The sequence below is a fragment of the Ipomoea triloba genome, chromosome 5 (genome assembly GCF_003576645.1).
Source record: "Ipomoea triloba cultivar NCNSP0323 chromosome 5, ASM357664v1".
Classification (NCBI taxonomy): domain Eukaryota; kingdom Viridiplantae; phylum Streptophyta; class Magnoliopsida; order Solanales; family Convolvulaceae; genus Ipomoea; species Ipomoea triloba.
The window spans coordinates 5,653,491-5,666,639 of record NC_044920.1 but is presented as its reverse complement, the minus strand read 5'-3'; the positions used below and the strand labels follow the sequence as shown (position 1 = coordinate 5,666,639).

The window sequence follows — 13,149 nt, the reverse complement described above, 5'->3', positions numbered from 1 at the left end:
AACTACCAATTCTATTGACTAAAAAGCTCATAGCTTGATAATATAAACTTGTAGTAACACTAAAGATACCCAAAAACTAATCAACTCTTACTATACAATGCAACTATCAATTCTTTTTACTTTTTTTTCTTTTTGAGAAAAATTCCCAACCACTAGCCAAGTGAGTGCATTGGGTACCCTCGTATATAATCGCTACCCACAAACTCTTTTGATCCATGCACCCTCTTTTTCATTATAATTACTTTTTTTTAAATACTATTGACTCTATTACAATGCAGTATCTGTTCATAATTACTTAACCTCACCAAAAATGTGTGTGTGTGTGTATATATATATAGGATCGCGTTCAAATGCGTACTGGCTACCCAGGAGAGAAATGCGGACGAATCACAGCGTGCCACGTGTCCGGAATGTAGTTGCACCTAAAGTTATAACTAGGTGCGCGTCATGTTATAACTAGGTGCACATAGGTGCATAAATGTTAACAAGGTATATTACTTGCACCTGCAAGTGAAAATAGGTGCACACGTGCAAGTAAAATGTATTACAAGTGCAAGTTTCCGAAAAATTCACCTAATGTGTTAGGCTCCTTATGGGCACCAGACATCGATCCTCCCAATTTTTTTTTTCAAGACAGGGAAAATGGAATCAGAGATCCTCCTATTTAATAGACCTTAAATCACAATAATTTACCCTTCGACTATTCTGTCCAGTCAAAATGTGAGGGCCCGAGAACGAGGGAATTTCGACTTTGTTGGCAAGTATCGCAGACTTAATCATAGAATTTTAATCATTAGATGTATGCTTGTTATTTTCTTTATTATAAATATGAAAGTTGTTAATTAAAATATAATGAACATCATTTGCCTAGTCAGTAGTCACCCAACTAACACAATAGTAATGGCTACGTAATATAGGAAAACTATGGGGAATTGAAATTCATTGACATTTGACCACAATGCACCCATTAAACACGCAATTGATACGATTTCCACCGGAAAATCCAACCGGAGTAATAAAACTAGGAGCCGGCCGGTTTCAACTCAACCTCTTTCATGACACATTCACTGATTCAATTCACACATCAATATAATTATGCTTTTAGCTTTTAATTGGTTTTTTTATTAGTAAACATGCCATGCCACCTTTTCTTCATCTAAAAACTTTGGGCTTTAAGTACAAAGTCCAAAGACTAAATCAAAAACAATAGAGAGAAAGAGAAACTTCTTAGAAGTTAGAACCACCACCCACAAAAAGAAGAGAAAACAAATTAAACAAGATTGAGTTGTGGGTAGTATATAATGGTCACCCTCTTGGCCTCTCCCTCCTTATCAATCAACCAATTAGAGGATTACCTGCCGGAAGTCCAAGGCTTTCTGTGACCCTAATATCCACGACTGTTATACAACAGTTGCGAAAAGTCTTTTACAATAGTAGCAGATTAGCTGTTTTGTACTAGTGTGCCCTGTGTGACTAACAACAGCAATGCTGCCGGAGGCCTTCATGCAGGGTGGTGGTGGTGGTGTTACTGCCACCAACCTGTGGGTGGTGTGGGAGCAAGGAAGGGCAGTGTTGATTGCGCCATTTCTTAGGGTGATGGTGTGGGTGTGCTTGGTAATGTCAGTGATGATACTGGTGGAGAAAGTTTACTTGGGAGTGGTTTGTGCTTTCTTGAAGCTTTTCATGAGAAAGCCAGAGAAAAAGTACAAGTGGGAGCCCATGAAGAAGAAGAAGAAGGAGGAGGATTTAGAGGTTGGAGGAGACTTGGATTACCCTATGGTTCTAGTTCAAATTCCAATGCGCAACGAGAAAGAGGTAATATATCTTGCAATTCATTTGTTATATTTCATTGTGGATAAGGGGATTGATACTCCCAACTTTAGTGGACAATATAATGCTAAATAAATAATGCATGGTTTCTTTAATTTGTGTATATGTAGGTATATCACTTGTCCATTGGAGCTGCTTGCAACCTTTCATGGCCGGCGGATCGAATCATAGTTCAAGTTCTTGATGATTCAACTGATACTGCAATTATGGTATATATCAAAAGACAACACAAAATTTAGTACAAGCAACATTATGATTCTTATTACAATGCATAGTTTGTTTCCTTTATGATTATGGCTCAAAATAGTTAGTGTCTTGGGTTTTTTTCTAAAATGTTAGGTAATAATTAATAACAATAAACAGGCTTTAGTCCAGCAAGAGTGCAGGAGATGGGCAGGTAAAGGGGTGAACATAAAGTATGAGACTAGAGAAAACAGAAAAGGGTTCAAAGCAGGATCCCTCAAGCAAGGAATGAAGCATAGCTATGTTAAGCTGTGTGAGTATGTGGCAGTTTTCGATGCGGATTTCGAACCCGACCCTGATTTCTTGTGCCGGGCCATCCCTTTCCTGGTGCACAACCCTGAAATCGGGCTTGTTCAAGCTCGTTGGAAATTCGGTATAGCATTTCAGCTTCTCTTCATATATATGATATCCATCACCTTCAAACTCCCTTAATTGTGCAGTTATGCTTACATAGTGTTTTGTGTTGAAATGGCAGTCAACTCTGATGAGTGCATGCTGACAAGAATGCAAGAGATGTCAATGGATTACCATTTCACAGTGGAGCAAGAAGTTGGGTCTGCAGTCCATGCATTTTTTGGCTTCAATGGTACGTACCTTATATACACACACATATATATACCTGCATCAAATACCAATACAAATTATATCGTGAACCACACCTTGCAAGGTGAAACTTGGTTCAAAAAGACTGTTTCTGTTCAGAAGCTTAGAGTTTAGTTTAATATTCAGAAACTACACACTATATGTTCAAAAAGTCAAAGATTAATGTTCAGAAATTAAATACTATATGTTCTTAAACTTAAAACTTATTGTTCATGCCAAAGACCTTGTGGTCTAGTGGCACCCGGTGTGATGGTGTCCCAGTTTACACTCCCATATGGATAATGGGAGTGTGTTCCACTGAGACAACTGTTGACTCTTTGTGCTTCAGTAGGTTGAGAAAGTAGCTATTAACAGATACTACATTGTAACAGAGTCAGTAGTACTCAAAAAAAAAGAAAAAAAAAACTTATTGTTCATAAATTGGACACTATATCATTCACTCTGTTGCATGTCAATAACATGCCTTATATATGTTTAAAAACTCAAAGCTTAATGTTAAAAAACTAGACAGTATATGTTCATAAGCTTAAAGTTTAATGTTAATAAAGTAGTATGTTCATAAATTTAAAGCTTAATGTTTAGAAACTATGCACTATATGTTCAGAAACTCAAAGATTAATGTTCAGAAACTAAACATTATAGGTTCATAAACTCAAAGCTTATCGTTCATAAATTAGACACTACAACTTTCATTCTATTACATGTTCATAACATGTCTTATAAATGTTTAGAAACTCAAAGCTTCTTGTTACAAAACTAGATACTAGACGTTCATAAACTCAAAGCTTAATGTTCATAAACTGGTATGTTCAAAACTCAAAGCTTAATGTTTATAAACTAGTATGTTCAGAAACTCAAAGCTTAATGTTCAGAAAAATGTTCAACGTTTTGAAACGCTATGATTTTAGACCAGGTGTGTCTTGGTTCGCAGTATAACTATTGAAATACCAATAATTAGGAGTAACAAAATGTAAAAATTTGAATGCAGGAACTGCAGGAGTATGGAGAATGTCAGCATTGAATGATGCAGGAGGATGGAAGGACCGTACAACTGTGGAAGATATGGATCTGGGTTGCAGAGCTGCTCTCAAGGGCTGGAAATTTGTGTTTCTTGGTGATGTCAGGGTAAAATTCTTGCTTGCTTCTTCAGTATATTTATTCACATGAAAATTGGAGTGAGAAGATCAAGGTTTTGATGAACATAACAATATGGAGTAATGAATTATATATAGGTGAAAAGTGAATTACCAAGCAGCTTCAAGGCATACAGATACCAGCAGCATAGGTGGTCATGTGGCCCTGCCTTTCTTTTCAAGAAAATGGTGATGGAGATAGTGACAAGCAAGGTAGAAACACAATCACAAATTAAACCACTCAATCTTAAACATGTCAAAACTTTGAAAATGTTTATGCAACTTTTTGAGTTATTGATTCATTTGACTCGAACACGTACTTGTAGAATGTCTCAGTATGGAGGAAAGTGTATCTGATATACGCCTTTTTCCTTGTCAACAAAATCGTCGCGCATATTGTCACATTCGTCTTCTATTGCCTTGTTCTCCCTGCAACTGTTTTGATCCCAGAGGTCAAAGTTCCCCTTTGGGGTGCTGTTTATATCCCTTTAGCTGTGACACTTCTCAATGCATTGCCCTGTCCAAGGTAACCAACCAACCCTCTCTCTTTTGTTTCCTTAAAAAAAAAAAAATTTCTTAAAGAATTTCTTGTGTTCTTTTTGCTGATTCTCAGATCATTCCACTTGGTGGTTTTTTGGATCCTTTTTGAGAATGTCATGTCCCTCCACCGGACCATTGCAACGTTCATTGGCCTTCTTGAAGTGGGGAGAGTCAACGAATGGATTGTCACTGAAAAGCTTGGCAATACCCTCAAGTCCAAAACAGGATCTAAATCTACACTCAAACTTCCTCGGTTTCAAATCGGAGATAGGTATGATTCTCGTTCCATAAGATTAAAATTAGAAAAGGAGGAGTAACCCAGTTAAGATGACAAGAGATCCACACTTATAACCACAAGGTTAAGAGTTTGAATTACCCCCTTGATTTGTGCTGATCAACTATGGGTAGCCTATACTGGTTTAGTTCCTCCGACTACAATTACGGGGTAACCCCAATCAAAATGACAAGAGATTCACACTTGTAACCTATACTGGTTTAGTTCCTCCGGCTACAATTACGGGTAATCCCAATCAAAATGACGAGATTCACACTTGTAACCACAAGGTCACTCGTTCGAATTCTTGTCCCTTTGGTTTGAACCGGTCAACCACGGATAACCTAAGGATCCTTTGTCAGTAGGGTTATACAAGACGGGGTTTCCTACACCCAAAAAGGTTACAAAGTTTTCCCGTCATTCAAAAAAAATCTAGAAAATGAAAGCAACTTTATCTTGTTGATGTACAGATTGCATTTGTTGGAGATCATTGTTGGATTCTTTCTCCTCTTCTGTGGATCCTGCGATTTCTATTTCGGAAAGAACCGGTTCTATGTGTACCTATTTCTCCAAGGCATAGCATTCCTAGTCATTGGAATTGGTTATATTGGAGTATTTGTGACAGCTTAGTTCAGTTGGGAACATCATTTGATTGTGTAATTTGATTCTGCAGTTCCAATTATTCTTTATAATTATGAAAATAATAATAAGAAAAAAGTAACATTTTTTGTTTTTAAATTATTTTAATTTTAAAAATTTAGTCCATGTATGTTAATTTAAATAAATTTAGTCTCTCAATTGTTCAAAATGTAACAGTTTTAGCTCCCAGTGTTATATGATTTCAAACTCCATTAACATATGTGGTTATTTTTATTATTTAAAATTAATATTCACTATTAAAAATAATATTTCCATGAAGAGAGTAAAACTTTAATCATGAATATTAATGCTAAATAACAAAATTAACCTAATAAAAAAGAACTTGCTATCGAAATTTGATAATTATTAACAGGAAATACAATAACATAATGAACAATTAAAGGACTAAATTTGTTCAAATTAATTAATATTGACTAAATTTTCAAAATAAAATAATTCAGGGACTAAAAGTGTTGTTTTTCCTAATAATAAAGATGGTGATATAATTATTATATAAGGACAAGATGCAAACAGACAGAATGTAAACTGCAATATTGATAATAATTCTATAACAATCTAAAATCTCCCAAAGGCCTATACCTTCCATAAAATGACTAGTTTATTGCCATTTGCAATTATCCCATACAATAATCAATCTTCTAATCTTCTAAACTCTCCATTTCAATCTTCTATAAGACTCTCATTTTCCTACCATCCAAAAACACATTCATGGCAAAACTCTTAGAATGGTGCTTTATTGCTTTATTGACAGAACATTATAAGAAGAACCACTCAAGATCTAATTTGTTTTTAAAGTAAGAATTGGAAAAAGACAATAAAATCTAAAAATTTTCGAAAAACCTACCTCTATAAAAAATTAAAAAGTTGTCATTTCAACTGATTAATAAAGGCACGAATAAAATGTTCATCAACCACCTTAAGAAACAATATGTATTTTCCTTGCCTATTCAATTTTTTATTTCCAATTATTCATCCAATGTATTAGTCTCCAATATGTCATAATGACCATAGCCATGAAACAGAACATTGATTGGAGTATCTCCATCTTCTTCCTTCTGATACTCTTCACCATAATTTGAAATATTTATCAAGCTACCCGAACTTCTATGTATCATGAATACTGAAATTGGTGTCCTACAAAATAAAAAATATATATATTATTTAACAACACATTTTAATCTATACAGCTAACCTAAAAACAATACAGCTAAAATAACAACCACTCATAAAATAGAATTAATATTTCATAGTTTAGCAATACATTTAGCTTGTTTTTAATACACAATTAAACTACAAACTTTTACTAAGATTATTTTATATCAATAACCTTTGTTTTAAAAAAAAAATTATCACATTTTTATTTGTTTTTATTGCATTACAAGAAGAAATAATATTCAATTTGAAGTAAAGAATTCACAAATCCTTATACATACACATAAAAGCTAAAAGCTCTATTCATTGAAGACATTGATTATAATTGATCAAATGGTAAGAAATTGAAAAAACTTACTGGAGTACATGGGAAGCCATCAGCAGCTCTGGTTCTCCGCCCCAAACATAAGGTTTTTCAATCCTTTTCACATATGCATCAAAGTCCCCTTCAATAAACCTAAGAAAACAAAATTCCAATTAGCATTCTCAGAACACATACATCTATTTGCTTTCTCAAAACACATACATCTATTTGCTTTCTCAAAACACATGCATTTCATTCATTATCGTATTCTCAAAACATATACATTCTATTCATTATCTCATTCTCGAAACACATACATTTAATTCATTATTGCATTATCAACACACATACATTCGGTTCATTGTCACATTCTCAAAACGCATACATTCAATTCATTATCACATTCTCAAAACACATTCATTCGGTTCATTATCACATTCTCAAAACACATTCATTCGGTTCATTATCACATTCTCAAAACGCACACATTCAATTCATTATCACATTCTCAAAACGGTGAAAAAGCACACATTCAATTCATTATCACATTCTCAAAACGCATTCATTCGGATTATCACATTCTCAAAACACAATCGGTTCAAAATCGCATTCTCAAAACACATGCATTTGGTTCAGTATCGCATTCTTCTCAAAACACGCAACATTCAGTTCATTATCACATTCTTACAACATATCCATTAGATTCGTTATCGCATCCTCAAAACACATTCAGTTCAAAATCGCATTTTCAAAACACATTTGGTTCATTATCGCATTATCAAAACACGCTAATACACTAACTAAACATACCATTCTGCTTCTGTTCGCCTTTGCAGCAACTCATTAACAACCTGTAAAAATTACTCAATCAATCACAAGTCCATATGATTCCAAAAACAAAATACACAAAACTGCTGATAATAAAATGAATAAATTTTTTACCCACAAAAAAAGAAAGAAAAAAAGAAAATAGCAAGAGGAATATACCTTAGCTCTTAATTCATCAGCCAATTCTCTCTGGCGATTCTCATCAGGAGCCTCTCCCCCATTCCTCAAGCAATCAACATGTGCTATGGCTCTAAACAAACATCTCCCATCCGCGGGAACTCCTGTCATTTTTATTCATCCATTTTTAATGACATTCAAACATTAAAATTACTATCTAAAAATAGAAAACTGAAAAAAAAAAAGAAAAAAAAGCAAATTTGATAAAGAGTGTGTGTATAGACCTGTGACTCTGTAATTGGGAGGAGGGCTATGGAGCGATGAATCTGAGGATAGAATGTCGACTTGGTCCTCGGCCGTGGCGTCAGAATTAACCTCGGAGAGATCGAAAAGGGGCGGCGCGGCCAAGCAGGGGCAGACGCCGAAGAGGAGCCAGGCGGAGTCAGCGTTGTGGAGCCAGCGAGCCGGCCTGGCGTCCCACGCCGCATTCCAAGACCCCTCGCCGCCCTTCTTCGTCAGCTCGCAATTGTGGCGGTGGAACACCGCCGCCCTACTACTACTCGATATACTCTTCCGGCCGCGGGCTGGGAGAATCGCGTGCCATATCGACGCGGCGCCACCTCCTCGCTCGGCGCCGCCGCCGAATCTGCAGCTCGTGGAGTGGTGCAGCCGCCGCTGATCGTCCCCCTCGGCTACCAACACCGATCGGATTGGACTAGCCGCCAGCCGATGGTGCGCCGCCGATGTCGAGCCGTGCGCATGGAAGGAGAACAGCGACGCTAACAGCCACGGCTTGGGACGTGCACACAGTACGCCGAGCATCACCGACGACGCTAATCAACGGAAAAATAAAAAATTTACCCTTCTAACTCGGAGTAGCCATGATAAGGGAAGAAGAGATCAAAAATTCCAATTTTTCTTTTCTCTTTTTTTTGTTGTGAGAGAAAATTGAAAAAACGAGAGAGAGAGAGAGAGAGAGTGAAAAATGTGGTCGGCTTGAGCTATGCGCTGAACGGCTGCGCAGGAGGATGGCACAGAGTTATCAACTTATTCCAGATTCTTCGGCCTTCCTTCTAGGCTGCTCATATTTTTCTAAACTGACCTCGCATATTTGGCTGGTGGAAGGCTAAATCGGTCATTCTATAATACTACATTTTTTATTTTTTTTATTCCTTATATATTTCTTTTCTCTTTTTCAACAAAAGTTTAAATTTTATATTTTCCAAGCACACTAATCATTTTTCTTTCTAATTTGATAAAATTGAGGAATAGGCACGTGCACCGCACGAAAGACTCACGTGTAATACGAGGATGCTGGAAATTTGATACGGAGTATTTCCTAAGATTCGTTACTTCAGAAATCAAACAAATTATTTTTGTGCACGGAATTTCAGTTGTTATACGTGGAACACGGTCCACAATGCATTGTGGACCATGGTCACTGATACTACAGATCATCTCAAAATATAGTGTCTTACATTTATTTTTATATTATCGAATGAAACTGTAGTTATATCGAAATGTAACTGTAGTTGTGTTGAAATGTAACTGTAGTGTATATGAACTGATACTGAATACAGTTTCACATTTGTGTTTTATATTATCGAATGAAACTGTAGTTATATTGAAATGTAACTGTAGTTGTGTTGAAATGTAACTGCAGTGTATATGAACTGATACTGGATAACAGTTTCACATTTGTGTTTTTATATTATCGAATGAAACTGTAGCTATATCGAAATGTAACTGCAGTTGTGTTAAAATATAACTACAGTTGTGTTGAAATGTAACTGCAGTGTATATGAACTGAAAGTGAATGACACGGAATGGATGTGGTTTCATCTGTTTGTTTTCATTAATCAAAACGACGTCGTTTTGATGCGCAGTCCACAATGCATTGTGGACCGCGGTCCACGATATAATTTGCAACGGAATTTAGGCCTCACTCTCATAAATTTCTTTCTTTTTGTACTATTTAAAAAAAAATTATGTGATACCAGTTTCATCAGATTAATCCTAAATTTGTCAAATTCTGTCTCTAAAACATTTGTAGAAATAAATCGTGAGTGGTGATGGATAGAATGGTAAATGAGCAATAATCGAGTGATGATAAGGTCGGATTAGGCTATAATCACAACTCTCCCTTACATGTCATATTGACCAACCCAATAGATCCTTCAACCAGTGGATGTTTAAAATCTATGTTTGTTAAAGGTCAAGACTTGTTGCATGAACCAACAAGAGTAGTTGACAAAGGCAAGGCACCACAAACGAATAGTCAACCGTAAGGTGACACTATTCGGAAGGTTGTGGAACTCTTGAAGGGTAAGCATTCTAAAGATAACACAAAGAGTGCTTAGAACATTGTTCGGAACAAACCCAGTGGTAGAAGACCGAATGGTCAATCCACAAGTGGTCAACCTAAGAAGAGTAACCATTCGAATGGCAAGCCCAATAATTACTCGGGTAACAACCATTCGTGTAACAGATTGAATCGTGATTATACGAATGGTAAACCCAAGAGGTTCAATAAGCCTTAGAAGTCAACTAGAAGACCAATGAGAGGCACCGAAAGGTTATATCCTTCTTATGAAGACTGTTTTATGGTCCATAAACCGATGTCAAAAGTGCAATTTGAACGGTTTAATAGATATAAGCAGTTTTTCTATTCTAGGGTGTATAACAATATGACTCGACCCCAATTTCAAAAACTATATACACCTAAAAAGCCCAAGAATTTTCAAAACATCGCTTATGATTACAATGTCTTTAATGACTATATAGGTCCGAGACTAGGACTAACAAGCTCTAGGTACAAATGGATACCTAAATTAATCACCACTAACCAAGAATGACCCAAGAAAATATAGGCACCTAAATCAAATTAATTTTTAATTTCAGGAAAACAGGACTGTTGGTATGTGGACAATGGATGCTCAAGACACATGACCGGGGACAAGTCAGATCAAATCTGAGCAGCTATCAAAAGTCAATGGTCCAAAAGTGATCTTTGGTGATTAAACAAAAGGCTAAACGAAGGGGATAGGGAATGTCTCGAGAAATGGATTGGTTATTCAAAGCGTCTCATACGTTGAAGGCTTAAAGTTCAGTCTACTCAGTACAAGTCAAATTTGTGACAATGGGTTACAAAGTGGAGTTTTCGAGAGATGGATGTTGTGTCATAAGTGTAGTGATAAAAGAGATTATTCTTTCAACTAGGAGGAGAAAGAACATGTATGTAGTAGATTGGGACTCGGCTAAGCCGAATGTATGCCTGGTAGCGAAAGGTAATGTTGACCTTAGTTGGGAGTGACATAACAAGTTAAACCACCTTAATTTTAAGGCTATAAACAAGCTAGCCATAGGAGAATTGGTAGAGGGACTACCAAATGTGGCTTACAACAAGGATAAGGTTTGCAAAACTTGTCAAAAAGGGAAGCAAATCAAGTCTTCGTTTAAGTCAAAATCTATAGAGTAAACTTCTAGACCTTTGAGTCTACTCCATATGGATTTGTTTATACTAGTTGACCATGTAAGCTAGAGTGCCAGAAAATATACTTTAGTGGTAGTAGATGACTACACTAAGTATACTTAGATGCTATTCTTGAACTGAAAGAATGAAACCGAGAAGTTGCTACCTGAGTTGTTGAAGTAGCTACAAAACGAGAAGGGAACAAGCATTGTCAAAATGAGTTCAGATTAGGGGACTAAGATCGTAAATCAAGTAATCAAACACTTTTTTGGCGAATTGGATGTACTCATCAACTTTCAGTCACAAGGACACCTCAGCAAAATGATGTAGTCGAAAGAAGAAATAGAACCCTTAAGGAGGCCGCAAGGTCAATGATAGCTGTTTTCGGATTGCTTAATAGGTTTTGGGCTGAAGTTTTTAACATAGCGTGTCACACTCAAAACCGTTCCATAATTCACAAGGTTCATGGGAAGACACCCTATGAACTACGGAAAGGTAAAAGGCTAGTTGTAAGTTCCTTCCATATCTTTAGTTGCAAATGCTTCATTCACAACAACGGAAAGACAAATCTCAAAGCATTTGATGAAAGAATTGACGAAGGATTATTTTTGAGATATTATGTTGTATGTGTAATACCCCGTATTTTCCTAACATTATTATAAATATTTTCAAAAAGGGATTATTATTATTATTTTATATGAATCTAACTATTTTGTTATGGGCATTGGGTCAACTTATTTTTTTTATTTTACTACTTAAATCCCTAAGCCCAAATGTGATTATTTCGTAATGTTCTGAACCTAAATTTAGCCCAATTTTTTTTGGCCCATTTATAATTCTCTAATTTTTCTACCGTAACTATATCTGTTTTAACCCATAACAGTCTAACCAAAGATATTTTCCCTTACCCATCACAAAAATGTGACAAGTGTCACTTTCTATACCACATGTTTTCATCCTTATCTTATAAGAGATAATATATAAGCTTGATCTCCCATTTTTTTTCCCACTTGGACAAAATTTAGAGAGGAAAAAAAGAGAGGAGAGAGAGAGAGTATTAGTCTTCATCTTCTTCCTTGAAGCTCAAGAATCCATAGCCAAATTCTCTTCACAAGTCTTCAAGTAAAGGAGATGATTTAGCTATTGGTGTTTAAAGGATTTGAAGGAAAATCTAGCCCCTCAAGTTTCTTATCAAGTGGCTAGAATCCCATTAAGTGTTGATGAGAGTTTTGGTCTTCGAGGTAAGATTTCATGTTCACTAAAATTATATATTTTTCCCCAATATATATAAGTATATTTTGATGATATATGATATGATATGATATCAAAATTATATGTTTTACAAATTATGTGCATAATAATGTTCATGTGATCACAAGTGCATTGCATAATATGTGTATGATTCTCGAATTGTCGAGAATTGATTTTTACGGGTCAAACCCGTGTGTTGAGTAAATGCTTGGCTTGGAATTTTGGTGTTATATACATATATGTATTAAGAATGATATATTATTATGGAATGAATTATTGTGGAGAAAAATATGGTTTGAGAAATTATATATTTTATTGAAGAAAATATTTATTATGAAGAAATGATATATTTTGGAAATTATATATATATATATACATATTTGGTCATTGGAGGATAATAATATTGGTGCCGGTGTGAGCCGAAAATCTCACAACTTACCTATGGAATTGTAGTCGTTATGAAAAGTTAATTGATTGATATTGGTGTGGGTTGAATCCCCCAATTTGGTTTATGAATTATGAAATTTGAGTATTGGTGTGGGTTGAATCCCCCAATTTGATTTTGGTTTGGCTTATGATGCCTAGTGGTGGTTATGTAGAGAGCTTAAAGACTCTCCACTTGGTATTTAACCCTTCTTGACAAATATGTTATTTTTGGAAAAGTATATCTCCACATATATTTTTTTGAAAAAGTATATTATGAGATAAATGATTAAAACCCAAGCCTATATTTTACGGGGTG

The 13,149-nt window shown here is 35.5% G+C and overlaps 2 protein-coding genes and 1 long non-coding RNA gene across 4 annotated transcripts; 1 reads left to right on the top strand and 2 right to left on the bottom strand.

The window, feature by feature from the left end:
• The first annotated feature begins 1,295 nt into the window (after positions 1 to 1,295).
• Positions 1,296 to 5,285, top strand: LOC116019830 (glucomannan 4-beta-mannosyltransferase 9-like). The gene is made up of 9 exons (XM_031260175.1): positions 1,296 to 1,815; positions 1,941 to 2,039; positions 2,194 to 2,446; positions 2,549 to 2,659; positions 3,665 to 3,801; positions 3,909 to 4,022; positions 4,136 to 4,335; positions 4,423 to 4,620; positions 5,094 to 5,285. Exons 1-9 carry the CDS (start codon positions 1,486 to 1,488, stop codon positions 5,251 to 5,253), a joined length of 1,602 nt encoding a protein of 533 aa, XP_031116035.1. The 5' UTR covers positions 1,296 to 1,485; the 3' UTR covers positions 5,254 to 5,285.
• Positions 1,824 to 4,504, bottom strand: LOC116019833. Of its 2 annotated transcripts, XR_004098772.1 has the most exons (3): positions 3,925 to 4,504; positions 3,726 to 3,820; positions 1,824 to 2,692 (listed from the first exon to the last, which is right to left on the bottom strand). It is a non-coding gene; the product is annotated as an uncharacterized LOC116019833 (long non-coding RNA). The 2 variants fall into 2 exon arrangements; XR_004098771.1 differs by having other exon boundaries at positions 3,726 to 4,504.
• A 703-nt stretch (positions 5,286 to 5,988) lies between the features above and the next one.
• Positions 5,989 to 8,744, bottom strand: LOC116019831. The gene is made up of 5 exons (XM_031260176.1): positions 7,969 to 8,744; positions 7,727 to 7,848; positions 7,550 to 7,590; positions 6,794 to 6,892; positions 5,989 to 6,417 (listed from the first exon to the last, which is right to left on the bottom strand). The coding sequence occupies exons 1-5, from the start codon at positions 8,504 to 8,506 to the stop codon at positions 6,249 to 6,251; spliced, it is 969 nt and encodes a 322-aa protein (XP_031116036.1). The 5' UTR covers positions 8,507 to 8,744; the 3' UTR covers positions 5,989 to 6,248.
• Between the last annotated feature and the right edge of the window lie 4,405 nt (positions 8,745 to 13,149).

What these genes read in the sequence shown, in the direction of transcription:
- LOC116019831 (XM_031260176.1), bottom strand. Translation starts at nt 8,506, where the DNA reads ATGCTCGGCGTACTGTGTGCACGTCCCAAGCCGTGGCTGTTAGCGTCG. An exon ending in TCCCAATTACAGAGTCACAG is followed by an intron (nt 7,849 to 7,968) that starts GTCTATACACAC and finishes TAAAAATGACAG; the next exon opens with GAGTTCCCGCGGATGGGAGA. An exon ending in AGGCGAACAGAAGCAGAATG is followed by an intron (nt 6,893 to 7,549) that starts GTATGTTTAGTT and finishes TTGTTTTCTTAG; the next exon opens with GTTTATTGAAGGGGACTTTG.
- LOC116019830 (XM_031260175.1), top strand. Translation starts at nt 1,486, where the DNA reads ATGCTGCCGGAGGCCTTCATGCAGGGTGGTGGTGGTGGTGTTACTGCC. An exon ending in CAACTGATACTGCAATTATG is followed by an intron (nt 2,040 to 2,193) that starts GTATATATCAAA and finishes AACAATAAACAG; the next exon opens with GCTTTAGTCCAGCAAGAGTG. An exon ending in TGCATTTTTTGGCTTCAATG is followed by an intron (nt 2,660 to 3,664) that starts GTACGTACCTTA and finishes ATTTGAATGCAG; the next exon opens with GAACTGCAGGAGTATGGAGA.